This window comes from Malaclemys terrapin, chromosome 2 (assembly GCF_027887155.1).
Source record: "Malaclemys terrapin pileata isolate rMalTer1 chromosome 2, rMalTer1.hap1, whole genome shotgun sequence".
NCBI classification, from domain to species: Eukaryota; Metazoa; Chordata; order Testudines; family Emydidae; genus Malaclemys; species Malaclemys terrapin.
In genome coordinates this window covers 142,000,144-142,027,870 of record NC_071506.1, presented here as the reverse complement: position 1 = coordinate 142,027,870, position 27,727 = coordinate 142,000,144, and the positions used below count along the sequence as shown (strand labels likewise).

The 27,727-nt window shown below is 52.8% G+C and overlaps 1 protein-coding gene across 5 annotated transcripts; it reads right to left on the bottom strand.

Moving 5' to 3' along the window:
- Nucleotides 1-1,790: 1,790 nt before the first annotated feature.
- ARID5A (AT-rich interaction domain 5A) lies at nucleotides 1,791-18,535 on the bottom strand. Of its 5 annotated transcripts, none has more exons than XM_054018897.1 (7): nucleotides 18,518-18,535; nucleotides 13,067-13,203; nucleotides 9,112-9,301; nucleotides 8,089-8,141; nucleotides 5,769-5,866; nucleotides 4,737-4,902; nucleotides 1,791-4,194 (listed from the first exon to the last, which is right to left on the bottom strand). In XM_054018897.1, exons 2-7 carry the CDS (start codon nucleotides 13,160-13,162, stop codon nucleotides 2,626-2,628), a joined length of 2,172 nt encoding a protein of 723 aa, XP_053874872.1. In that variant the 5' UTR covers nucleotides 13,163-13,203; nucleotides 18,518-18,535; the 3' UTR covers nucleotides 1,791-2,625. The 5 variants fall into 5 exon arrangements, with proteins under 5 accessions (XP_053874872.1, XP_053874871.1, XP_053874873.1 ...); XM_054018896.1 differs by lacking the exon at nucleotides 18,518-18,535 and adding an exon at nucleotides 18,024-18,107; XM_054018898.1 differs by lacking the exon at nucleotides 18,518-18,535 and adding an exon at nucleotides 15,163-15,180.
- Between the last annotated feature and the right edge of the window lie 9,192 nt (nucleotides 18,536-27,727).

The following is a 27,727-nucleotide window of genomic DNA, read 5'->3' as shown; positions in this document are numbered from 1 at the left end:
AGAGACACATGGAGCTTGTCTCTTTTGGGAATGCGTGGCTAGATCACCTGTCCATCTGGACACAGTTCCTCTATCCCTTACCTACAGCAGCATTTGTTAATGCTCCCACCTCTGCCCACTCCCGATCTGGAAGGCTCAGATCCCAGAGACTGTGCTGCTAAAATCGTGACCAAAATTGCCAGTCCCATTCCCTGTTTCCTATCACAATACGCAACAATGACTTGCCTGCTTTGAGAACCCTGCAGAGAAAAGCTGCGCTCATCTGTTACGGCCCCGGGAATGGGCAGTGCTGGCATGGTCAGTGCGAGAGAAGCAGCCTGTAAGCCTGAGCTTAGCCCCTCCAGCCCCAGCTCTAGTGGGGTGGGGTGGGGGGGGGGGGAAAAACAGAGCCTGAATTCAGATTTTTTTTAAATAAAAACCAACTACACAAAAAAGCAATGGCTGCAGTTGAGAGAGGATGTAAGTTGGAAGCCCTGGGCCTGGTCCTCCTCTTATACCAGTGACTAGTGTTACTGACCAAAAAAGGGATAAGGTCCAAGTCCCACAGCACCTTGGTACATGCATCTATTATACCATCAAAGGACTGGAGAGAAGTGTAAAGTAAAATGTCAGGTGATTCTTTCTGCCACCTTTGTGTTGATGCTTTTCTTGCTGCCTTCCTCTTTTCTAGACTCTGGCCACATGAGTCACAGCATCTTAGACTCAGGCCTGGCCTGGACTAGAATTTAAAGGGGTGCTGTTAGCTAGAGGGGAGCCGAGACCTAGGCCATGTGAAGGTACAACTTGCCTTGTCTTGATTAGACTTTCAAAGGCGCTGGTTAGTCCAACCCAGCTGACACGATCTGACACTGCACCTTTAAATCCTGGTCTAGCTGAAGCCTTGCGGGGGCAGATGCAGGTGAGCTGTGTAAGTTATATGTTGGTAAGCGGCTGTTTGAACTGGTGCAACACACACAAAGGGAACGGAAGGCATCAGTCACACCACTTCAGACTCCTGGACACTCTCACCTCTGAAGTTGTCCCTGCACTCCCGAGAGCTCTGTGGGCCTGTGAAGTCCCCCAAGGCAGAAGTTAGGCAGCACAGGACACTAGCCAGAGTTCCTGGTGGGTCACTGAATTAGAGAAGAGGGTTTATTTGAGGGAGATGAACCAAGGGTTAGAAGGAGAGTCCAGATATGCCCTTCGCCAACACTGCACAAGGGAAGGATGGCCAGAGGGACAGGCAGAAATTCCCATTTCTAACAGGCAGGAGGCATTTCAGTCGGAGCAGTAGTTTTGAACACGGCACTACTTGCAGAACCCCCAAGATCCCACAGCTGAGGTGGCAAAAAGTCTTAGTTTCCTACCAACTTTAAGATTCTGCATCTTTAACCCTTTCAAGGCCTTGAACTTGCTCCCACTGAAGTCAGTGGACAGGTTTGGCATCGAAATGGACAGGAGCAGGTATCAGAATTTACATCTCCTTCCAGTCCCACCAGTGTGATTAACCCTGCTGAAGTCAATGGAGTCGTACCAGCGCTTACACCCTAGGTGAGGACAGGCAGTACCGTTTGCTGCTCACCTTCTTTCAAGGTGGTGCCAGCCTGTTCCCAAGAGAGCTATTCCTCACCAGCCCTGTACATAGTGCCAGGTCAGCAGGTCCCCATCACACGTGCTTCGTTAAGTGACAATGCGATCACCACAAAGCATACACACGGCGCACACTATTCGCTTAGTATTGGACACTCCTGATGGGCCTCTTCCTCCTCCCGCCACAGTCCCAGAGACCACAGAGACCCCAAACACTCTACCCATTTTGCACCATCTTGGGCAGTTTTATTGTAGACACCTAGATGCTTCCAACCAGACCAATGCAGCCTTTGGAGAGATCCACAGGAACCTCCACAGACAGTGTCATGTTGGGATGGGAGTAGCTTGGGAACGTCTCAAACCATTTCAGGGTTCTGCAAAACCAATGGGTGTTTTAACTCCCCTCCCCCAAGCCCCTGGAAATTGAAACCCAGGATTCCTGTCCTGGAGGCAACTCAACTGAAATAAACTTGTTCTGTTTTTAGATCAGAAGAACTAGTGCTCTGTAACATGGATCATAGAGCACCCCAAAAACTCAGCTGGCATATTGGGATACCCTAGAAATAGTACTTGTTAATTCATTTGAATTTTTCCTCTCTCCCTGTCTTTACACTCCTATTTTCAGTCCTGCTATTAAGAAGCATGGACCAACAACATCCAAGTTCGCGCTGCACTTTGGAACCTATTTGTCTGAGCAACTACAAGGTGAATGGGGTCACCTCCGGCATTAAGAGGAATCTCCAGAACCTATTTTGCTCCCCCCCCTTTTTTTTTTTAAACCCACAACGTATGTGTTGAAGTCCCCAGCGTACGATGTCAATTACAAATAAAGCTCAAAGATCAAGAGTAAAAATGACGTGGTCCAGAGTGTCCGTATATTCTCTTACCGCTTTGCAATACAAGGCCACGGGACTGGGGCAGCTCCAAAGGCGAGATGCAGCACAGCTGCAACTCCAGTGTTACCGAGTGTCCTACCCCTGCGCCATGGCTGGCTGAGACCCACTACCATCAGTAGAAAACCTCTCTCCCCATAAGGGGTAGTGCCCACGCCAGTGGCTACAGCTTGTTGTTCCGGTGGAAGGTGGTCCCGTGGGGGGAGGCGTATGTTGGCTGATTGTGCCACGTTGTGACAGGGTATAGCCTGTGCCGCAGCGAGCTGTCGTAAGACGTAGGGTAGTGCACTAGGCTGGCAGCCAGCGGCCGGCAGAGGTCTGAGGATTGAGTAGAGGCAGCTAATAAGTGGCCTGGAAACGCAGGGATGACAAATGGGTTGACAGAGAGCGAAGGGATCAGTGGAGAGGACTGGCCCTTTAAATGGTCCGCGGAGGTGCCAAAGTTCACCGGGAACCTCAGCATCGTCCCTTTGTAACTGTCCTGCCCTGCAGCGGAGGGGAGCGGTGCTGGGAAGCTGGGGCTTGGCACCACAGCCTGTGGCTTGGCCAGGCCCGGCTGGAGGCTCGGCGACTTGCTGCGCTTGTCCTTTGGCTCCACTCCCTTGACGAGAGGCGAGACGGCCTTTAGCTTCTTCCCATGAACAAAGCCCTCCTCCTCCAGACTGCGCTTGCTCCTCGGCCCGGGGCCCAGGCCAGGGCTGCCCACCTGGCTCTGTGGGATGGGATGGACAAGCCCACCATTCTTGGGTAGCTGGGGACTGGCCTTGACAAAGCTGGCCATGGGTGGGACCCAGCAGGCTTTCACACTGGCGTAGGGAAAGCCTTTGCTCCCTGCAGAGCCGCCTTTATAGAAGGCAGAGGGTCCCTGGCTGTCTCTGCTCCAGGAAGGCGGAGCCTGGCTCGCTTTGCTGCGCAGATCTTCTGGCTGCTCCACACAACCCTCCGTACCCTCCTGCCTCTTCCGAGGGAGGCTGGGTGGCTGCAGGTCCTTGCCTGGCTGCTGATAGATGGAGAGAGACTCTGGGAAATCCTTGAAGCCACGAAAATACTCCATCGGGCCTCGTAGGGGGTGGCAGCTCACAGGTTTCAGAACCTCACTTCTATACGCGTGGAAGTGGCCAGTGAAGATGGTAGGAGCAGGGGAGAGATGGCGCCCTGAACTCCCATCCTCTGTCCTTGGAAATATCTGGCTGCCTCTGGGGCTCAGAGATCTCTTTGGGCATGGTGCCCCCTCCCCTTTGTTAGGAGGGTGACATGCTTGGGCTGGGTCATTGGCATCATCCCCCTCTGGCCCAGGGCTCCTTCCCTCTTTGCTCTGATGAATGACTGATGGCCTGTTGGAGTCGAGCTCTGGGCTGGGGCAGGGGAGCCCTGCAGACCTGGATTTCTTGCCTTCAGGGCAATGGCTCAGGTGTCTCTCATCACAGTGCAGGGATTCAGCCTTGCTCACTTGAGCCAGCAGCTTCTTCTTGGCCAAGGGAGACATGATACCATGGTTCCCTTTGAAGTAGAAGCTGGAGAAGAGCCGTTTGTAGGCCTCGGAGCAGCCGTGGGCCCTACAGTTGCTGTGGCAGCTCACAGACGGCTGGCTCTTGGACAAATCTTTGGTGTTCAAAAGGGGGAGCCCCTCAGCTCGGTCTCCCGGTCGGCTCTGCTCGGGGCCATCCGTCACAGCCTCCCTGCCCTGTTTGGGAGCGGCAGAGGCATCCGGCTTCACCTTCTCAGGCAAAACCTACAACCCAAGGGATGGGACCATGAGCGCTGGGAAAGGGCTGAGAACACTCCCGTGAGCAGGTTAGGGTGAGAGGGGGCACGGGACACAGCCCCTGATCATCTGCTAAATGCAGAGGGACACTCCCAGGCCGACCCCTGACCTGGGTGAGCAGCTCCCCCTCCTCCTCAGCCACTGTAGTAAGAGCTCCCCATTCTAGCTGAACGTCTAATCACAGCTGTGTGGGTTCCAGATCCACCCACCTGTCAGAGTCCCCCCAAAAGCCATGGGGAGCCAGCCCTCCAGCTCCCGCACTTGCCCACTCCTTTGTTCTCTTCCCCCAGGCATCCAGCCACAGCGTCCTCCTCCCTGCTGCCCCCTGGCCCATTGCAGTTCTCTTGTCTCAGAGGCTTTTCTCCCTGCCCAATCCCTTGCCCCAGCACAGCCCCCAGTATCTCTCCTTGCAGCATGAGCACTGTCAAGAGCAATGGTCTGGAGGCTGCTGTCGAGAGGCCCTGAGGAGGGGGTGTCCTGGCCTGGCCCAGCTTGGCACAGTCCTGCACCTGGTCTCCACTTTTCTCCTTCTTGACTCTCTTGCTCTTTTCGGCTGCATCATCGCCCTGCTCCCCACGGGGCTCCCTGGAGACCTTGTACTGCTTCCGGGGCTTGGCGGGGGGAAGGGGCTTGTCATCCTCGCCCTTCAGGTGTCGCACGTACGGGAGGACCAGCCTGCAGGACAGAGAGGCCAAGTGCATGAATCAGGGACTGTGGCCCAGAGGAGCCCAGTTCCACTGAGACATGCAGGCCCTCCCCACCCTAACCATGACACACAGCAGAGGACTTGGCTGGGCCCGGGCAGAGCACAGCAGTGGCACTAAACCCATACAGCTGTACCCATGTTCCTAGGAGGAAGCACCAGATTCCAGCACTGGTACACCCTAGCAGGTGCAACCAGCATCCTTGGGGACCTGTATGTCCTCAGACAATTGGGCTGTAACAAACAACCCCTCCCCGGCGCCCCACTCTTCTCTGGTCCCTTCCATTGGAGGATCTCAAAATACCTCAAGCGTGGCTGGGTGCATCCCTGCCACAGTCTGCAGAATAAGGGTGGTACCATCCCCCATTTTACAGATGGGGAAACTCAGGCACAGAGCAAAGGGGCAGGACTTGCCGGGGTACCCAGTTTACGCGTAGCGCGGGCACAAGGTGAGAAGCAGCAGATGCAGGGTGATGTTAACTGGAAGCCACTGATCTGGGGACCCAGGACTGGAAGAGTGACCAAGGAGCAGGAGCTTCTGCTGCCTGCGTGAGAGGCACAGCAACCTGCTCAAACCTTATGTGCTGCAGAGGGAGCAAGCCCCCGCTGTGCTAGTGGGGGCTCAGCACCACAGACAGTGCCGGTCGCCAGGACAGACCTCACCGCCTGGCTGGCAGGGCGGACACTCAAACCAAGGCCTCAAGGGCAACCGTCCGTGGCCAGGAGCGGCTGTTCCTGGTGACACTGGCAGCTCGCTGAGGCGAGGCACTCCGGGAGGGTTGGCTGCTCTTCCTGTCTGTGCCCCCAGGGCTGTGGCATGGGCAGGAGGGGTCCATACCTCTCGTAGTGCCTCCTGGTGCAGGTGGCTGCACTGGTGCTTCCAGGGCTGCCCCCCAGCTCATCATACACATTCTTCCAGAGGCGCCTTCCTGTGACCTGCAAAAGGAGGGGAGAATGAGACCTACTGGGGACGCTGTGTCCACAGCATCAAGGAGCACCTTGCACAATGCGCCTGTGGGCGGCACCCTTACCCCAGCGATGTGCCACTGCTGCAGAGAAAGGAGAGGCCCTGCCAGCACAGGAAGCTGGGGTGCCTGAGCAGGGCTGGGGGCAGCGACAGCAGCTCCCCTCCAAAGCTGGGGGTTGGGGAGCACCCAAGGAGCTGACCACGGGTTCTGCGTTAGAGCTGGCACCCTTGGGCCTAGGCTCTCGGCCTTGCTAATGGATGCTCATTGCACTAACACCTGAGACTACACCCAGCCCTCCATGGAGCCTCACGACAGGGCCATGGCTGAGAACAGAACAGGCTAACCAGCACGCAGATCACAGGCCACCTGTTGGGATCCTGCCTAAGGGTACATCTACACTACAGGGGGGAGTCGATTTAAGATACGCAAATTCAGCTACGTGAATAGCGTAGCTGAATTCGACGTATCGCAGCCGACTTACCCCGCTGTGAGGACGGCGGCAAAATCGACTTCTGCGGCTTTCTGTCGGCGGCGCTTACTCCCACCTCCGCTGGTGGAGTAAGAGTGTCGATTCGGGGATCGACTGTCGCGTCCCTACGGGATGCGATAAATCGATCCCCGAGAGGTCGATTTCTACCCGCCGATTCAGGCGGGTAGTATAGACCTAGCCTAAGCCTGTGACCATCACAGTTTACAGCTGGGGAAACCGAGGCACAGCACAACCATGGCACAGCTAGACCAGAACCCAGGCTTTCCAGTTCCAGCACAGCACTGGTGTACAGAGGCACAACCTGTCACCTCCAATGCAGGCCCGACCTCCTGCTGTCCTGCTTTGACCCCCAAGCCACCCTTCCCCTGCGCAGCAATGAGCACCAGGCTGCACTGGGGAGCCAGGAAAAAGTTAAGTGATGGGCACAGATGAGGCTAACTAGATCCATTCCCCTCACCCCAGGGTGGGTCAGCTGCAGGTGGCAGGGCTTTTGGTCAACTTGCTGAAAACGCCACATGCTCCATCCCACTGGTGTCTGGAGCCGGAGAGCCCCTCTTGTGGGCTCTAGGCAGCCTCCCCTCCCCATGGTACTCCGCACAGGTGCTGGCACCAGCAACTCGCATTGCTGCTGTTTGCAGGAACAGATGGGGCGACGGGGAGGAAATCAGCTGAGCCAAGCAAAGTGCCAACATGAAGGAAAATGTTCATTCTGCAGCAAAGTCCCCTCCCCCCTCTGCCCGTTAAATCCACCAGGGACAGGAAGAGGCAGCAGGAGATGCCAGCACTGCTCTGCTCAGAGAGATAAATCACCAGGTGCCTGGTTAACTCTCTCATGCCCACGAGCCTTGGTAGGGTGGGGCCTTTAAAGGGCCAGCTCCAGGACTCTGCACACCGCTCTTGCTCTGTGGGGCTGAGCAGGGTATCTGTGACAGGAAGGCAGACGCCAGGTACCTTTTTCCTTTCCCCCAAACTCTCTTGCTCTGGCTGCCAATGTCCCCAGGGACTGGATTTTCCACCCCTCTGCCTTCAGGTCCAGCACTGTGCTTTGCTTATTGCACTGCACTGTCTGTGCCAATCAGCAGCTGTGTGCGCTGTCCCTTGCTTCAGGACCTGAACCATGAGCTTCACCAAGATGACCCTGCCCCTGCCCCTCTAACACGGTGGATTTGCTTGTTGCAGAGAGGCGTGAACCAGCTGGGACACCCCAACAATACCATCTTTGCAGTTCTGCTGCAGAAGAGCCCAAAGGCAAGTCTACACCAGCCTCTGAGCCCCTTCTCTTTGTTCCAAGTGGGGTCACTTGGGCCGAGACCTGCACCAACAGCACAGATTGGCCATCACAGCTTTGTGCACTAGGGACCACCTTCAGCCCTCTGGGCATGACTCTGGCTGGAAGCAATGACAGTTCCACCTCGGCTGAGAGACTCTGGGAGGTCTCTTCCATGCCAAGGAGCCTTGCCCCATCACTGCAGCATTGCAGCGGAGATCTGTTTGAACAGGAGTTTGGCCACAGGCTTGGCCTCAGTCCCCCATGATCCTCTAAACCCTGTCCTGCTCCCAACTGCTGCACATAGCAACAGATTTAGGCTCCAGGGGAAGTTGTGTCCCACTTGGATAAAGAGATGACCCTGCGACAGGGCAGCATAAGGGTGATGGCAGCGGAGTCCCTGCCCCAGTAATAACAGTTCCACTCTTCTTACCAGCTCATACGCTCCCAGCTTCTCCACGGCTTTGTAGATCTTCCACAGGTTAACTAGACAAAGACAAGGAACAGGCAAGGAGTGAGGGCAGGTCACTGGGCTAACGTTTCATGACCCCTGTGCCAAGGCACTACTCACCCTTCATCACCAGCAGCCTTGTCAGTGGGACTCTTGGAGGTTGTGTGAGAGTAGCCCCCACTGACTTGAATGGGAACTACAGGATGGGCCATCAGCAACATGACGCTGGGTCATCAGCCAGGGCAGTGCTCCATACACAGGATGTATAGGGAGCACCACAGCCGTGTCATGCTGGGAGACCAGCTGCTGTGCTACCTTTCAGGGAGAGGTCAGTGCTGGGACACTGGGTGGCTTGGGCAGGGCACTGCCACAAGGAAGATTACCAGACTGTTATGGTCCCAGTGAGCACAGAGGTGCTGCTGCAAGGAAGCTGCCCACCCGGCCAAGGCCCCTGCTGGCATGGCCAAGGCGCTGGCAGAGATCAGAGCAGTACGCTTCACCACACACAATGGCTTTCTCCTCTCGCTCTCTGCCATTAACACCCCCACCCATGCAGGGCCTGGGAAAGGGAGTTCTGGTCACTCAAAAAGCCACCCTTGAATTGTTGTGAGCCACCTGCATGAGGATCTCACTAGCAGCCACAGTTTGCTTCCTTTGGGCCACCGAGTGGTGCTAGTTGCTCGTGGCGCTGGCAGGTTACTCAGCCAACAGGCGTGGGCCTGCCAGTCATGGAGGGGGAAATCACTGCCACTGGCCTGGGGTAGCCCCACTTCCTACCCCCAGTCTATGACTGGCTGTTACATGGATGTGACAGCCTCTCACAGGCCGGCCCTGAAGAGGTGGCTTGCATGTCACTCCTACACCCACTCCTGCCGTGCCACCTGTGCTGGAAACCAGCAAAGGATTCGGGGACTCCCCCCCGACCCCAAGACATGGTTATGAGCAGCCGAGCAGTAGGCTGTGGCAGGAGAAATGAGCGGACGCGCGCAAGGTGAGTGGACGCACTCTGCTTGAAGCCGAGATGAGGCACCCTCTCGATGGGGGTGTGACGGTCCTTCATGAACTTGTAGAGATTGACCAGGAAGGCCTGCTCCTCTTCTTTCTCCCTGCTCGATGCCTGCTCATCCCCCATCTCCTCCACCAACCTCTTCTGCTCCTCTTCGGAGCTGCTGTCTGGCTTCAGTGCTAGCGAGTCCTGCGGAGAAACACAGCCAGGCAATCACCAACTGAGGCGGGGAAGTCAAAGGACAGAGAGGGAGGGGACCTGCCTCAGCTCACATAGAGTCCATGGCAGAGCCAGGAATAGAACCTGGGAGTCCTGGCTCCCAGCTCCCACTCTACTCACTGGGCCATGTTCCCTATCAGAGCCAGGAATTGTACCAGGAGTCCTGACTGCCAAGCCATTGCCACTAGGTCACCCAACTTATATGTGTTTGCCACACAGAGCCAGCTAAAGTCTTCCTGAATCCAGAGAAGACTGCATTGGTTGGTGGGTGGGTGGGGGGGACTATATTAATTCCTTAACCCTCCTAGATATGCACAGCTGAGGAGCAGCAGCAGCTCCCACGGCCTAGCTCATGTTTGCTTCAGAACAGCTGTGCAGGCTGGAGTGCCAAGATCTGGGACCAGTTGCCCCCAGAGTCCCTCAGCAAGGAGGGGAACAGTGCAAGGCCACTTACGGAATGGCAGGGATGATAAGAGAGTGACGGAAGCTTCACATTTTCTTGCCTCTTTTCAACCTCATCTTGGACACCCCCACCACACATCTGCATGGCTCTGCCTGCTGGATACACACTCACAGTAGTGAGCTGCGAGTCAGGACTCCTGGGTTCTACTCCCACCAGTGGGGTTTTCACAGAACGCCATGCTGCATTGTACCACTGCTCTAAATACCATCGAGAGGTGTTTTGTGGTCGGAGGCACTTTATTAGCTCCGGAGAGTAACAGACTTGTGCAACTAAAGAGCGAGAGCCAGAGTTTATTATTCTCCCGGCTGGGAAGGCAGCCAAGTTGGTCAGAGCACTGGAGCTGTGTGAGAACACGAGGAACAGCTTCCAGGAAAACAGAAGGGCAGAAATACTCGCTCTCATCCTCTCTCTCTCGGCTAAAAATGTTTCTCATTTGTTTGTTCTACATTTTCCAGAGTTATAAAACTTGTTGCTATTTTTGGGCAAAGCAGCTGCTCAGCTCCCAGCACTTTTTCTTCTTTCTATTCTTTTAGCTGCTTGTGGCAGACGTGTTATTTTAGCTGCTGAGCTATTTCTGGGCCTCCTTTTCCTTTTTTAAGCCTCAGTGAATTCAGTACGGGGGACTGGTGCGTGAGCGAGAGTCCTGGCAATCAAGGCCTCTGCCACAGGGCAAGTTTCTCAAACCCACTCAGCACCGCCACCACCCACTCAGGCCTGCCCTGATGGGACAGCCCTCTCCTCTAAGGCACGAGACACGCTTTGTACACCATCCGGTCCTCGCCCACTCTGCTAAGCCTGCCCGCTCAAATTGGCTGCGGCAGTGGTTTCGGTGAAGCGGCCACCTGCCTGCTGGAAACCAGACTGAGTGAATGAACCACTTCACCAAACTCCTTTCACCAGAACAACACTCAGAGGGGAACAATTTTTCCTAGATTGGACCTACACTGGTGGCCTGGAGGGTGAGAGGCATGGTCTGCCATTGCTGGTCGCCCAAGACATCCAGTGCCATTTAATGGGAGCAGTGTTATGGTGTGTTCTGCCATGGCTGTCACAGCAGGTAGGCCCAGGGCAAGGGACTGCTGGGGACACTTTGTCTCTAGTCCCATCTTTAGCAATCACACCAGCCACCCAGTGCTGAGGACTCGCACAATCTACACCCCTCACTCTCAGCACCATGGGGAAGGTCTCTTTTGTATCCATCCCATCTCTCTCCCCACCAAGATGGAAGTGGCAGGCGCCCTTTAGATGTGCCCACAAAGACACAAGGCATCATATGTGAGTTTCCATAGTGCTTGGGGAAGATAACGGATTGACAAGAACCAGTGTAACCCAATACTCGACCCAGGGAGGCTATACAGCTCACACCCACCCCATGGCTGCAACCTAGGAGGACTTTAAATTGACAACTGAAGTGATGAGGAGGACACACCAGTCTCACGCGACAGTCCCATGGAAGGTTCTGTGGCCAGGAGGCCATGGAACAGGCCCCGTAGACAGGCAGATGTCTACAAGCAACAAGGAACAGAACTCACAACCTTCCACAATGGAGAAGCCACAGGCCTCTGGTGAGCTAAAGGGGCATCTCCTCCGTAATAGAGAACAGACACGCTTCCTATGGTCCACATGCTCCATGCAGTGACCTGCTCTGGACTGGGTGTGCTCCCGCAGCCCTTTCACAGAGCAGCATGGGACCACGTGCACCCAGCAGCATACATGACTATGCAACACGCTCCATGTGGCAAGGGCAGCAATGCTCAGAGAGAGACAAAGGTGGCCATGACTTCCCTGACTGTCCTTCGCCCATTTCCCCCTCATTAATTCCTTGGCTCTGTGGCTCCCCTCTCAGTTTCACATGATGCAGACGGACAATCTGAGCATCTGCCTTCTCTTTTGGGTTGTCACCATTCCTGGAAATGGTCTCAATTCCATAACTGCACCGATTATCCCAGAGGCCTGTAATGCGCCTTGCCCCGAAACACTCTCAGTGTCTCAGTTGCAGCCTGACTTCCGACTCCCTGCTGCAGATGGTGCACACCTGTGTGTGCACGCCAGCCATTTGTGTGCGCAAACTGAGCACCGGGCAGGTTTGCACGCCTAGGACTGCAGCGTCATCAGTAGTCTGTTCCACAACTGCTTCAGCAGCACAGGTTGCATTTGTCTGGAAGTTCAAGAGAACCCCTGAGTCTTATCTGCATCCAGCCACCTCAATCAACAATCCCCTTCTATTTATGACAACCAAGTTCTGGGTCTTCTCTATTGTAAGGGACACACCTTTGCTGCATGTTGCAGGTGTAAATAAGGGACTGATGCAGGTGTAAGTCAGCGCTGGCCACACAAACGGGCCCCATGCAGAATTCCGTAGCCACTCTATGGAATGGCTCCGCATCGCGCCTCCACATCTCTAAGGAGCCTGGTGACTGAGGCCAAGCTGAGGCAGCAGGTTATAAAGACGATGCACACAGTCTCCCTCATAGTCCCTTCATCTCCATGTCACTCCACACCTGCCCCCCACCCTCTCCCCCTCATCCCTCTCTCTTTTCTTTCCCTTTAGCTGCTTTTAAGAAAAAAAATCCTGGCACTAGCTTGCCATTTGCATCCATCCCACGGTTCACTCTGCTGATGCGTTCTACCCCTTTGCCCTGTGTCTGCCCTGCCCAGGTAGACAGCACTGTCTCATTGCTTCCTTGTGCTCTGTCTCTGCCTGTCTGCTCTCATCATGTACTTTGGGGCAGGTCCCCTCTCTCTGTTCTGGGGCTGTACACCGCCCAGCCCAACAAGGTCCCAGGCCAGGACTGGGGCACCTACGAGAAAACAAATAAAACAAACCCCGCCGGCACTTCCCTGGAGGCTTGACTTTAAAATTGGTTGTTTTTCCTTCATCTAGAATAAGAGTGAGACCAACCCAAAGTCTAGGGCTGTCTTTCAGTACAGACACCCAGAGCAGCCCCATCGGGGTATGCTGGAACAGTGATGAACTGTCTTTAGCAACTGTTTGCCATCAAGGGGAAGGAGAGAGATTTCCCCCCGTACTAGGCTGCACAGGAATTTCAGCTGTTGTTCCTGGAGCACTGTTGTCAGTTGCTGCCCTGGCCTGTCGACTGGTGCAGCTATGAACACAGGTACCCAAATAGCAAAATACACCTCGACAGCATCCTTTGCTCACCTCTCTCAGAGGGTTCAAGAACCCCATTCCCATCTCACGGAGAAGGCAGAGTGCCTCAAGAAACTCCAATGGGAGACAAGGAGAGAACTTCACGCTGTTTCTCACTCACCACTTGGTCCAGCGGGTCCACAGTGCTCTGGCTCCCCTCGGGTCCAGGCTTCACAGCATCAGCCTCTTCCACAGGCCCCGGCCCAGCAGCCTCCATTGTGGATGTCTTCTTCTTCCTCTTCCCTTTAAAGCTGAGTGCTGTGGCCAAGGGAGAAGATGAAGAAACCATTGAGAAGTGAAAGGCCCAAACAATCATGCAAATCAAGGGGAGGTTCTCTCCATACTCTGCACACACACTGCAGAGTGAGACACCAGCACTCCTTTGCAGCCCAGACAGATGCACATACTAGGGAATACATGTGATCAGTCCCTCAAATGCTACAGGGCCCCAGTTTCCAGCATCAGTAATCCAGGATCCAACCTTCCCGCCCCTCAAATGCAGGGCGCAGAGCTGGAGCTGGATCCAGACTTCCCAGTCCAGGCCTCTCCAATGGATGGAGACCTGGATGCCCAGATCTGCACAGCCCTGAACTCGGGAAACAGTCAGGTCTTTCAGGATTTCATGCTTGGGCCCATGGTTCATTGCTACACGCCATCCTTTTTGAGGGAGGTCCCAGCTCTGCACAGGGGGCCAGGCCCCAGCTGAACCCAGTCAGAATTCCAGAGAGGGACACTCTTCAGCCTTGGACATGCCAGAGGGACCCACTGCCCTGGACTGGGCCTGAGGACAGGCAGGCTTTCCAAGAACAGAGACCTCTGTGACGCAGGTATCTGCCTTGCTTCCTGTTCAGAGACATGCCGTGTTTGTCAACAGCTCCTGACGGTGGGTCGTCTGGCCACTGCTTTCGCTTTCAGGGTGGCTTCCTGGAGCTGTGGGAGCCAGTGCAGTGCTGTGAACGCTTCCCCACCTCAGCCACATCCGTTCCTGCCAGACGCTCAGCTAACTGCCTCTGGCAGGTGGCTCACTCTCCCTCCAGTTGCTGAGGAGGGATGGGAAATCCCCCCAGCCCCAGCGAGCAAGTGGAGAGACCCTTCCACTTCCCCAGTCATTACCTGAGACAACGCAAGACATGGGGACCTGTCTTAGGTCTACTGCAGCCCCTGACCACTCCTGCCCTGTCGAACCCCCTACCCCTCAGGTTCTTCAACAAGAGCCCATAGACAGCGAGAGCGGGGTAGAGCCACCTCCCTCCACTGCCCAGCAGTTAAATAAATAGTCCTCACCAGTTCCCACCTGGCTCGTAGAAGAATCCCAACCCCTCCAAGTCAGTAGGGGGGTAGAGCTGGGCAGACTGCCCTGCACTGTCCCCATTTGGCCTAAAGCAAGCATTTGGGTCTGTGCTGCTGCTAATCCAACCCGAAAGTAACGGACAATTGAACAATTACAAAAAAGTACACCCACCCCTGACCAGAGAGCCAGCGGGAAACTCCTGCCCAAAGGCCAGGCCAAGGGAAGCACAGCTGGGACACTGTAAGAGGTGTATTACTGTAGCGTCTAGAGGCCACACTGAGACCAGGGCCCCACCGTGCTGGGTGCTACACAGACACCTACCTGCCCTGAAGAGTTTACAATCTAAATTGAGAGAGGGGAAACTGAGGCACTGAGCAGAGATGTGACTTGGCTACGATTGCACAGCAGGACAGTGGCAGAGCAAGGTCCTAGTGCCAAGTTCCAGTCCTGAGGAGGGTCCATGATTGCCATAGTGGGTACTGCACGGAGGCCACCCCGTCAGAACCTGGGACATAGCTTGTCTTCGGCTGTGGTCCAGTAAGCAACCTTGCCGAGCAACTCCCACACTACACAATGTTTCTGGAAATGAGGGGCTTGGAATGGTGCTTGATCTGCTGTGAACTCAGGGCAGAGGCCCCACCCCACCTTTCTGCACTTGTGCGATTCATTCCACGTTGCATAACTGCTTAATATAGATTCTATTTACACAACAAGGAAGGAAGAGAAACAAACAAACAAAAAACCCCTCCTACTCTGCACTTCTGCTGGTGCCAGAGCCCGAACGAGCAACATCTGTCGGGCCGAGGTCACCCACTACTCCAACAAACCCCGTTTCCAAGCTGAGGGGAGGGCAGATCAGAACCAGAACTGGTGGATCAGAATCAGGCCACATCAGTCTCTCCTTCTGACGCTGGTGAAATATCCACCTCTCCTTCTGGAGCTTTTCAAACAACAAGGGCTGATCTGTTCCCAAGGCTCAGCCCCTCAGCCTACTCCAGTTCGTGTTTGCTGTGTGTCGTTCTCAGCCCCACGGGGTCAGCGAGCTCATAAAATGCTTTCACATACTGTACAAAGGAGAGAGAAAACTGGCCGGTTTAATGTTCTCTGGGCATGAGATCACCACGCACGGCAGCCAAAACAAGCCCGGCTTCTGAGGGGATTACTGGACATGATGACAACTTTGGGAAACAGAGCAGAGAACAGCTTGAGTCTTTTACCCGGCTTATGGCAGGAGCCACTATGGGGGAGGGAGGAAGGCTGAGAGTCAACGCCCCCCCCCCAACTGCCTGGGCTCGTCAACATGGCACAGAGAAGAGGCAGGGAGAGGAAGGGACAAAGACACCTGAACCCCTCACTGACGCAAGAGCACAACTCCCAATAAACAAAGGAGTCAAGTGCAGGTGTTTTTATTAATTACAAAGCAAGCCGAACACCATTAATTAGGGAGTTCTCCTAACAGTTACACTGGATGGATCATGGCTTGTTGACAAGCTGTGCCCTCCTCTCCTTATATAAACAGGGCAGACCCCTGCCCCCGCTGACATTGGAGACATCAGGGGGGTTGCATATGGAGGAGTGAGAGCACAAGTTGGCTCACGCCACATGTAGGAATCTGCCCCTCTGCTCTGCAGAGTCCTGCTGCTCCCGCTTCATTCTTCCTATGCAGATCCCAGCAGTTGTTCCTCCCCCCCACCCCATTTCCTATCCTGAGGATCCAGTATTATACTGTTCTTTGTTTCATGCCAGTTGGGATGCGTCTTATCTGGGTTGCAACACTGAAAAGCACCTGTTTATTTGCAAGGCAGCTGCGCAGGACCCTGCTTGGCAGTTTTATTGGGATGGCAAAGTGCCTGTTTTGGGGCTGCCCTTCTGCATGGTTGGGGGCTCACACAGTTTATGGTGGTGTCCCTTCCTCTGCCAGCACTGTTCTCTCACCAGTCCAGAGAGGAGAGCTGGACATGCTGCTCAAAATCAGTGCTTTATCCTTCCATCATTAGTGGATTAATGTCGACACCACAGCATCACATGTGATGGGGCAGTATCATAACCATCATTTTACAGGTGGGGAAACTGAGGCATGGAATGGGGAAGGGAGGGACTCGCCCAAGGTCGCACAATGGCAGAGCAAGGAATAGAAGCCAGTTCTCCAGGCTCCGACCCCTGTGCTTCAGCCATGAGATTACCCTGCTACAAAAAGAAACCTTAAACCAAAAGCAACCCAACCTTGCTAACAAATCAAAGACTCAGTACAAACAAGAGTGAGAGCGAGAAACCAGCAGGGCACCAATGTCAGCAAGGCAGAAAGTGCAGCAAATCCATTCCCAAACTTCAGGGAATTACAGAAATTAGAGATGGCAATGACCCATGAGCTCATCTAAACCCTACCCAAGGGGGCAGCAGGGGGTGCTCAACCTCATACATATTCCAGTGCATAGAGAAAGGGAGAGTACGTTAACTAAACCCCCAAGGAAAGAGGACTCTAATCTAATCCGGAACAGCAGAGTCCTCTGGTATTTTGGATTTTTGGTTCTGCCTTTGCCAACAGTGACAGTGGATGTTTGTATTTTACAGCAGCAATCTGCAATTTCCAGAGTCACACACACGCCCACTACTGAACATTTATCTTGTTCACACTAACTACCAAGGTATGTGTGCGTGTATGTGCTCCGGTGAGGGGCAAATGGGAATAGCTTCGCTTCATTCCTCTACACGGCCGTATTGGTTGGAAAAAAAAAAAAAAAAAGTGTTCTTGAAAAGGTCAAAGCATTTCTTGGCTCGGAAGGAGGGGCCGTTAGCATCTTCAAAGTACAAGCGTGAGTCGCTTTCGGGAAATGACAGAGTACAATGGAACCCGAATTCTGCGTACACACTGTACAATACCTCCGCTTAACCCTTTGGAGGCCGTGACGGGGAAGGGGAAAAACAGGCAGATTCTTCTGGGAACCAAAGAGAGAGAGAGAAGAAAGACGCTGTTGCTGACAGCTGTCACAACAAATTAGCTGAGCCCAGCTAAAGATCACAAACCACAACAGGAAGTGGGATGCCAGAACCCGACGCAGCGCTGAAATTTACCAACTAGAAAGAAAAGTGTATTTCGAGATAAAAAGTGACTGGGAAGCCCCCTGCAGCCAGAAACTTTTGAGAGAAGGAGAAGAAGAAAAAAAAAAACCTCCTTCCCCCCCCTCCCCTCCTGAAGAACCTGCCGCCTAAGACAACTGGGGCCCGTCTCCGGCCGTGTGAACAGGGCTGGGCGGCTGCCGGCGAGCCCCGGCTCTCGCCGAGCCCAGACCCCGCTGCCGGGCAGAGGATCGGGGCCGCGCTGCAGGATTTACCATCACCGGGGTCGGAAGCCGGCTCCCGCCCCAACCCCGAACCGCTCGCGGCTCCGGGGGCGAAGCCCCCCCCGCCAGCCCGCCCCCTAACTCACACCCCCCGCGAGCGCGCCCCCGGCCCCCCCAACTTACACCCCCCGCGAGCGCGCCCCCGGCCCCCCCAACTTACACCCCCCGCCAGCGCGCCCCCGGCCCCCCCAACTTACACCCCCCGCCAGCGCGCCCCCCAACTTACACCCCCCGCCAGCGCGCCCCCGGCCCCCCCGACTTACACCCCCCACCAGCCTGCCCCCCAACTTACACCCCCCGCCAGCGCGCCCCCGGCCCCCCAACTTACACCCCCCGCCAGCCTGCCCCCCAACTTACACCCCCCGCCAGCGCGCCCCCGGCCCCCCAACTTACACCCCCCGCCGGGACACGCTGCCCGGCCAAGACCCGGCAGGGCTGTTTCTTACCCATCGCCCGCAGCGCCGCGGCCTCAGCGCCCGCCCGGCCCCCACGCCGCCGCCGCCCGCCCCATGCGAGACTCCGGAGTGTCCGGGCTGAGAGGCAGCAACTCGCTCCCCTCGCCGGCCTGGCGCCCCGCCCTGCCCGCCGATTGGGCATGGGAAGCCGGGAGGCGCGGCCGATAGGAGAAGAGCGCAGTCAGTTAAGGGCTGGGCCCGCCCCGCGCAGCTCGGACCCCTGGGAGTTGTAGTTGGTCCGGGGTGCGCGGCTACTCTGCCGCGCGCCGCTCTCCCCTCAGCCGGCCCGACCCGCGCGCCACTCCCTTCAGCCCGCCTGCCACTCCTCTCAGACTCCTTTCTTAGTCCGGAGTGACACCGGTGTAACCCGTTCACATCACTAGGGTTCTCCTGGTTTGACGCCGGTGTAACGGAGAGGAGCTGTGGCAGAGGAGAGCGTGAACACCCTGGACGGGAAACGCGGCATCACAGAGCGAGACCCTCACCTGTGAGGTTCCGTGGGCCGTGCCGGGCACTGTTACCCGCGGGCCAGGGCTGTATAGCTGAGGAGTGCGCTGCAGGGGAAGGGAAGTCCGAGTGGCTTTGCTTGGGGAGAAGTGAAATGCCCGGCGCGTTCAGGGAGTGCCTAGCACGAAAACTCAGTTGCCCCTATCAGGGTGGGACTAGGGTGACCAGATGTCCCGATTTTATAGGGACAGTCCCGATTTTGGGGTCTTTTTCGTATATAGGCTCCTATTACCCCCCACCCCACCCCCTGTCCCGATTTTTCACACTTGCTGTCTGCTCACCCTAGGGTGGGACTAGCAGGTGAGACTGGGGGACTGTCCCTAGTGTTAAAGAGAGTTACAAAACCAGAGGTGCCTTTAAAGTCCATAGAAACCAATGCAAGCCCTGGTGCTGACTTCAATGGGCTTTGGATCAGGCCCCTACAAGCTCTGTTTAAAATATAGCCTCATTTGAGCTTGATACTTCTGTCTATTCCGAAGCATTGGTTCTGCCATTGACAGAATAAGGAGCAATGGTCTCAAGTTGCAGTGCGGGAGGTTTAGGTTGGATATTAGGAAAATCTATTTCACTAGGAGGGTGGCGAAGCACTGGAATGGGTTCCCTAGGGACAGGGCCGGCTCTGGCTTTTTTGCCGCCCCTGGCAAAAAAGCCTCCGGCCGTCCCCCCCTCCCCGCACACCCTCCCCTGACGCGTTGGGTGGGGAGGGCAGCCGGAGCCCCGGCGGCCGGGGGGAGGGCGCCGGGGGGGGGGAGGGCGGCCGGAGCTCTGGGAGGAGGGCGGCCCGGCCGGGGCTCTGCTCTCCCCGGCGGCCAGAGTGCCGGGGGAAGGGCGGCGAGCCTGGCCGTGGCCCCGCTCTCCCCGGCGGCCGGAGCCGGAGCACCACACCGTGCCGCCCCCCTCCAGGTGCCACCCCAAGCACAAGCTTGGTGGGCTGGTGCCTGGAGCCGGTCCTGCCTAGGGAGGTGGTGGAATCTCCTTCCTTAGAGCTTTTTAAGGTCAGGCTTGACAAAGCCCTGGCTGGGATGATTTAGTTGGGGTTGGTCCTGCTTTGTGCAGGGGGTTGGACTAGATGGTCTCCTGAGGTCCCTTCCAACCCTGATATTCTATGATTCGTTTGTTGTTGTTATTCAAGCCTGTTTCAAGTTTCCATTTTCCACGGCCAGGTGTTTGTGCATAGCCCATTGGTAGCATTACATTCTGTAAATACATTTGCTCTTTTTTCGCTGGCTTCTGCTATCTTGTGGTGAGGACTTTATTTAAAATAAACGAGTGATATACAGTAGTGGGGAGTAGGGTTTAATAGGCCAGCTTTTGAATCATATACTCAAATGGCAACTAGTGAGGAGCACTTAATCCTGAAAAACTGGAAGACTTAAAATAAGGGTTCATTGAGTGGAAACAAAAAACTAATTGATTTTAGCCTGTGCTAAAAAGATCCACTAACCCACATGGCACAGCCGGTGGAGTGACTAAGGGGTCTCAGGTTGCCGGAGCCTGTTAAAATGTGTTGCTAAAATGCACTGTAACATTCTGGAGTTTTGCAATGATCTTTAAATTGCCTCATAATCTCTGTTCTGAAAGAACATAACAATTCACTGCAGAAGCTTTATTGCCTTCACAGTGGTAGCTGTTGCAGTTAAAAAAAGTACATTTCAAAATAAAAAATCTAAGTAGTAATGATGCAGCTAGGTGTGAAGCTAGGTCTCCACTTCAAAGTTTTGCTTCAGAGCTGTTTGAGTTTTCATGACATTGCTGTGCCAACAAAAGCCGTCGTATGGTCTCAGTTATACTGGCAAAAAGTGCTTTTGCCGCGGAAGCTTATTTTGCTCAGGGAACTAGTATAAACTCTGCCACCAAAACACACACATACACCTTTTTTTTTTTTTTTTTTTTTTTTGGCCAGTATAAACTGAGTCTTCACTAAGAGGGACTGCTGGTCTGCCTATATCAGACACACTTTTAAATGTGGCCAAGTCCTGAACAAGAACCTGGCTGACTCAGGGCCATAGTAGAAAGGCATCTGGTGAAGGGAAGGGTAAGGTGAGTATCACAGTCAGGGATAAACTGGAAGCGGCTGTGATGATGGGGCGAAGGGGGGGAGGACAGCCTGCTTTATATAATATTCCAGCGATGATTGCACTGTTGTGTCACATTTTGTTGTGTTACTGTCATTGCAAAAACTTAAAAGGAAAGGATTGCATTATTTCCTTTCTTTTGTAAAAAAAACAGGAAACTGGAGTTGTGCTCCTCTCAGTGCAATAGCACAGGAGAGGAAAGGGAGGCTGGAAAAATATTCTACTATATTGTTGTAACTGATCAGAGAGAAAGAACAGCAGAGGAAGGGCTGTGGTGTAAGGTACAGTGCGTGATTCATTCTTTTTATGACTTCGTTCTCTTGGTTCAAATAACCTGGTCCAAGAAACTTTCCTACAATAATCCCCCAATGAGTTGATAAGATAGATAGACATAGAGCTAGAGCTAGTGACAGAGACAGAGATGGGGCTTGATTTTCTGTGGCGCTGCACACCTGAAGCTCCAAGTGAAGCCAATAGGAGAGGTGTCTGCTCAGTGCTACTGAACATCTGGTCCCTAGATGACCTAGATAGTACATGATGGGTAATGTGGGATATAGGTTTTGTTGGACTGAGGTTGGCCACATTACTCATGTGAGGCAATGCAGCTGAATACAATAGTTCTGCAATTCATTACATGGTTCCTCAATTTATTATGAGTCCAGTCCTGCTGTGTGACCTCAATTCATATTGATATTACTGGGAGTTAAGGCAGTCAGTACCCTGCAGGATTGGGCATTACAGTATGTGAGTATCATCCACATGTATGAGATTAGATAAAGAGAAGATGGGTGAGGTCCAGTCCCTAGAAAAGCCACATAGAGTTAACTGTCTAGCCATGTGGGGACTCAAGCTAAGGATTTACTGGAAATCGATCTCTGACTGGCACAGAAGGCACTATCAGTAAAATATCGCCCAGTGTTATACATAGTTCTTGTGACTGTATGTATTGCCCAGAGCCATAGCTATTCAAAAAATATAATCAACAGTTTTATTTGGCTTCATAAGGCAGTGGGATGTAAAACTGAATTAGCAGAGATCTCTGTCTGAGGAGGGGGTGTGGGGTAAGAGTGGGATAATGTAATAAGTTAACTGTTAGAAATGGATGAACTTACGGTACTCTGAATACTGTAGGCCTTGAATTGAGAGCTACATTGTCTGAGATATAGTCTGTATTGTCAAATGGAGAAGATGGTGGTTTCATGCCTGAGTGTTAACTGTTCTATTAATATAATAAAAATTAATGAACCCTTGTGCTTACATGGGGTTTACAGCTTCCAAAGGATGTGGAGATGTAAATTAATTGGAGACACTGTGGTGAGAAAGCTAATATAGGGCTTGATCCAAACCCACTGAAGTCAATTGATTGACTTTCACTGATTTAATTGGACTTTGGATCTAGGCCATATTGGATAATTGTATCTTTCACTCTGTATTCTGTCCTTCTGTCTGGAATAGCTGGATTGGTTTCCAGGCCATGAAACAGCTCTTGTTGGGCTTTTGTGATCACAATCACTGTTGTTCAATCTCAGCCAAGCACTGAGATCTTAGAGCAGAGGGGATGGTTTCCCATGCCTAAACCTCAACTTTGAAATACCTGGACTCCTAGGAATCTCAGGCTTGAATACCAGTGGGACTGAGTCACCCTTTCCTCCTACATGTGTGAATTTCCTTTCCATTTGTTATGCGAGTGTGTTTAGGACAAGACCTTGGTTCAGTGGCTCTTTTCAGTAATAACCTAACTCAGTATTTATACTGTGCTTGTTGCTGTAGTATCTGAACAACCAATAACAATGCAGCTTGGCATGGATAGAGGGCCCTTTATCCAAACAAAATTGAACCAAGCCAATCTCAGGGTGTGGGGAGCCCCTGGATGAAGTACCTTTCTGAATGGTGTGAAAGAAGATATGGGGGCTAGTAGTTACAGTCACGCTGTAAACCACCAACTGCAGCCTATATTTCTGCCCAGATGGACTGAGCCCTTGTTATGCTCCTGAAAAGGGTTCCTGCAAAGAGCTGATCTTAAGAACAGTCCCCCACAAGTCCCTGCATGATGTTTTCCTACTCCTGGGGGTTTGTGTTGTCATTTCTGTTTGAGTTAAAGCTCCACCATGAATATTATTTAAATGCATCTCCTGTGCAATTAGAGGCTAAACCAGTCCCCTCTTCTGCACCCCTGGAGACTCTTCTGCTGTTGTTCTCCTGCAAAGGTGCTGTGATTGGGGTGCACAACCCCTGCATGGCATAGAGCCCAACTTCACAGGGACTCTGCACAGCAGCTGGCAGAGGGAGGGGCATGGATTGTTTATCCATCCATTTATCCATCCACAGGAGGATCCTTCCATCCATAGGAAGATGGATGGATGGATCTATCCATCCATCTGTCCCACACAGCAGCATGGTATCTGAATGTATCACAAGAAAATTAACTGGTAATGTATCCTCCCTCTGTTAAGATCACATGAGGGGGCTCAGGGAAGTTTCCGGGGCTGGCATAAAGAAGCCTTCATGCACGTCCTTCTCTTTCTCCCTCTTCCCCCTTATGTATCTCCTCAGCACCTGGCCCAGCTACTTGAGGTGGGTGCTGGGTGGAGGATGTAGCTCTCAATACTCAGAAGTGTGCAGTTTGCTTTTCAGAGCTGCCCTGTTCCTTTAATGCAGAGCTACTACATTTCCCAGAATGCAGTGCTCATGAAGGGGGCGGAGTCAGCCTTTGAAAAACACATGAGTGTAATTTCTCGTTAAAAAAAGAAGAAGAATCAAAGCATCAAGCGTCATGTCTAGGAATAGAACGGGAGCATTGCCAAGTTATTACAGAAGATGAGTAATCCACTTAAGTCATTCCTCTAAACACCATTCCTTGTAAGAGAATTAAAATATCAGCTTACATCACCAAGTGCAGCTCTTAGCGTGGATGAGATGTGCATACACAATGTGAAAATGTTACACTGGGATTGCAAATCATGAGTAATATCTGGAGGCCAAATGAATGGCTCATTCAGGATACAGATTTCAGGGCAAAATATGTGCTCACTTCCAAGCAGCAACAGCTGGACATAAAACACAGAGGAGAGATCCACAACTCAAAGAGAAATTTAGAGAGTGGCTTAAAATAATTAAAAATATGTTTATATTGCCCCTTCTCTTGGCGTTTTGGAGACCTGCACCAGGTTTTGTAATTAACAAGGACAAAGGCCACAAGAAGCTGAGGCTGAGTTGGCTCAGAGGCAATAATAACTTTTAGCATTTACATAGCACTTTTCATCACTAACCTAAAGCATTTAATCAAGGTCGGTTTCACCATTCGTCCCAACTTTACAGATGGGGAAACTGAGTCACGGAACACAGAAGTATTTTACCCCAGGTCAAAAATCAGCAGAACCAGGGCTAGAACTCACACCTTCCAACCCCTGTTTGGCGTCTCATGCGTTAACTCATGTTGCTTCTTACAGTGTAGCTGGGTGAATAAAGCAAAAAAGTCTTTGTGGATATTCTTTGGATTCAAGCTGTCTGCTGTGCACCTCACTGGTGTGCACTAGTGCCCCTAAGTCACAAAGATTCAGGCCAGCAAGTCTCTCTCACACCCCTCTCGTCAGAAAGCAAAAGCCTTATGAATACTAGTGCAATGGTTATCGTGATCAGGAACTGAACCAGTAACCTCCAGGGCTAAAAGAACAGGGCATGGCAATTTGACGACTTTTGACCTGAGGTTATGGCTCCTGTAGCTACCAGCTATAACAGAACTCATCCTCTGTGGATTTGGCACAGAGGGTGACAACCCACTCAATAGTGACTTACACTGGTATGTATATCCCAAGTGTATATACGCTGGATATGCCCAACGCAGCTCCCTCCAAAATCTCTTATCACCCGCATACTAGATTAATTGAAAAGCTACTAATTTCATGGATGAATTGCAAAACAGACCAAAAGAGCCACCTCCCATTTAATAAAGCTGCCTTAGATCATCCAGTCAGAACCCAGAAACAACGCCTTGTGACTCAGCTTGCCCAAGGTACCACGCAAATAGCAAATATTGGTAACCACTGACTGGTGTACTAACCATCCTGTGATCAAAAAGGAATTTTTGCAAAATCTAGAAATGCTTGAGATGTGCAAGTGACCCCACCACTGGGACTGCACTCATACAAGAATCCACACAGGCCCTGGAGGAAGCACAAACTCAGCAGGTCAAGGTCTACCTTCAGTTACACCCAGGCAATTTCACTAAGGGCAATTGTGCCGGCCCAGGGGATGCTGCCAAATTCTGGCCCTGGGCTTCTATAACCCACAGGTCAGTGTGTGACTCCTTCTCATCAGAGCTTTATCCACAGAAGATGTGAGCCTGCTATAGTTCCAGCTGTAAAGACTCCTGCATCTAACTCAGGAGTCATCTAATGCTGGAGTCCCTGCTTGGCCAAGATGGTGTCCATCACACGTCTGTTTAGGAAGTGACTCTTCCCTTTATGGCTGGGCTGCAGATGCTGTTGTTTAGTTAACAGTATAAATGGTTAACCAGGTACCAGAGGAGAGGACAGACATGGCCTGATTTTCAAAGGTACTCAACACCATTAAAACTAGACAGCCAACTCCTCATTCTCCTGTTCTCAGCGCTCAGCTGCCACACACACCCCAGACACCATCTCTGCCAAGGCCTTGTAGCATCACTACCAGTCTCACTACTGCACAGAGGGCTTATGCCTCATACAGGTCAACCCCTTGTTCTGTCCAAGGATCTCAGTGCTCTTGACAAACATATATGAACTAAGCCTCACAGCAGGCAGGAAAGAACCACTATCCCCACCTTAGAGATGGGGAAAGGAGGCACAGGAAGATGAAAGGACTTGCCCAAGGCCACTCAAAGAATCAGTAGAGAGAATAGAGAATAGTCTGGACACCTGGTAAGAGCCGTGCTGTAGATTTGCACGTCTTACATTGTACTCCTCTGAATGTCAATTGCATTCAAGGCTGAGCCTTGTTCAACCAGACTATTTCTATCTATTGTAGTGAAACAGGAAAAGTTACCGTTTCGGCCACAAACGACCTTCTAGACACACTGAAGGAGGGCTCTGTCCTCAGAGAGCGCTCAGCGTTCAGCTGGATGGTCCTGCTACAGATGTTCCACTGAGCTGGCTCTCCGTGCTTAGCCCGGACGGTTTTTGTGATCCAATCAATGGTCACTTGCTGTGTTTTCCAATAGGTGCCTTAGCTGGTTAGGCTGGGTCCAGAATGCAAGGAGGAGATGGAGGAGAGTGGTGTTAAATATCAGTTCATCTCTGAGTCCAGAGGAAGAGCTCTGTGGCTGCTTGTGTTAATTCTACCAGCGGACAGAGTGGTGGGCTGTGAGTCATCCCAAGACTCAGGGAAGTGGCTTGTGTGTGTGTGTGTGTGTGTGTGTGATTAACTCTTTCATTACTGGAACACCTGGGCTTTTTGGGGCTGTTGTAACTGTGGCTCGGGGTGGCTCGCTGAATGAGTGTGCCGTACTTTCCAATAGCAGAACAAAAGCTTCCTCTCCAGCGAGCTGGGTGTAATATCAGCACCGCTGCATCAGTGAGAGCTTGGGAAGCAGACATGCAGGGCAACGAGCAATCTGAACTCTGCAGTCTGACTGTTGGCCCCTACCCTCCATGATGGGACACTGAGCCATCCATCTTCCAAAGACACCAGCTCTAGCTGGTAGGCACCAAATAATTTCACCACTTGTTGGGTGCTTTGTGGCTGATACAGGTTTGGTGGGTCTCAGCCTAGGGGTCATATGGACTAGTTGGCCCCTTGCCAGCAGTCTGAGCTGAGAAGCTCATGAGACTGAATGCCTCCCCCCCACCCCCCTCCAGAGCAGTGGGAACAGAGGAATTTCTCTGCTGGGTCTGCCCCAGGATCCTGCATTTGGCAGCCTGATGCTTCAGATGTAGGCCAAAGCCACCATGTGCCCTGGCCAGTGGTGCATCACTCTGAGGGGGAAACCTCAGTAACAGAGCAGTCTAGCACCCAAATTCGATGCAGAAATGAGTGGGTCCAGTTCCGCCCCTCCTCCTGCCAGTGCAGGACTGTTCCCTACCACACATTTGCGAGGGCAGTGGTTTTCAACCTGTGGTACACAGACCGCTGGGGGTCCGCAGAGTATGTCTAAGATTTCCAAAGGGGTCCACACCTCCATTTGAGATTTTTGAGGGGTCTGCAAATAAAAAGAGGTTGAAAACCACTGTGCTAAGGCTTTGTCAGACCTGAGCTCTCCCCCTTCCCACAGCAGATTGTTTTGAGGCAGTTTTCCCTGATAGTTTCAGGTCCCTTTATTTAAACCTCTCTCTTCTATTTACACTCCTTGGTGCCCTCTTCAGTGAACCCTCTCTCCCTCTCCTCAGCTATCTGCGGCTGCTATCATGATGCCATCTCAGCACTTAGCCAGCCTGGTCGTTTAGCCCTTTTAATCTTCTCCCACAGGTCAATCCGCATTGACTGCTCACGTTGCTCTTCTTTTAACGATCTCCAGTTCACCAGGATCCTCCTGGTACCCAGGGACCCAGACCTGAATGGAGCATTCTAGGAATGGCTGCACCCGGGCCACAGAGTGAGGGACTTTCACATGCCTGTTTCATGCTGATGCTGATGAGCAGGGGATAGATAATTCCATTAGCCTTTTTTCCTTCCCTCTTGCATTGCAAACTCATGCCTTACTTATCCCCTCTCACTCCCATGTCTTTTGGAATTCCTACTTCCCCACTGCCTCCTCCTCACTGTGCATTTGCGACTGTCTCTACATTGGTGCTATGGGATGTTATTCCCAGCTCACATAGATGTACCTGTGGTAGCTATGTTTGAGCTAGTGTGCTAAAAATAACAGTGTAACCAGGTAGCACAGGTAGTGCCTCGGCTGCGGGAGGATGTACCAAGGGGGTCACGGTGGATATGTACTTGGGTGGCTAGTCCAAGCCACTACCAGTGCTACTCCATCTATGCTGCTATTTTTAGCCTGTTAGCTCGATCAGAGCTAGCGCAGGTACATCTACACAACCTGGGATTCACACCTCCCAGCTACAATGTAAACGTAGCCTGGGTTTCAGATTATTGCATATTACCTGCACTTTTCCAGACTGACGCTCAGGTTGTTATTTT

Coding starts and splice junctions, on each gene's coding strand:
- ARID5A (XM_054018894.1), bottom strand. CDS start 13,261: ATGATTGTTTGGGCCTTTCACTTCTCAATGGTTTCTTCATCTTCTCCC. Junction 8,142..9,111: donor TCATCTCGGCTTCAAGCAGA/GTGCGTCCACTC, acceptor GTCTTTGTCTAG/TTAACCTGTGGAAGATCTAC. Junction 4,195..4,736: donor AGGAGAAAAGTGGAGACCAG/GTGCAGGACTGT, acceptor CTTGGGTTGTAG/GTTTTGCCTGAGAAGGTGAA.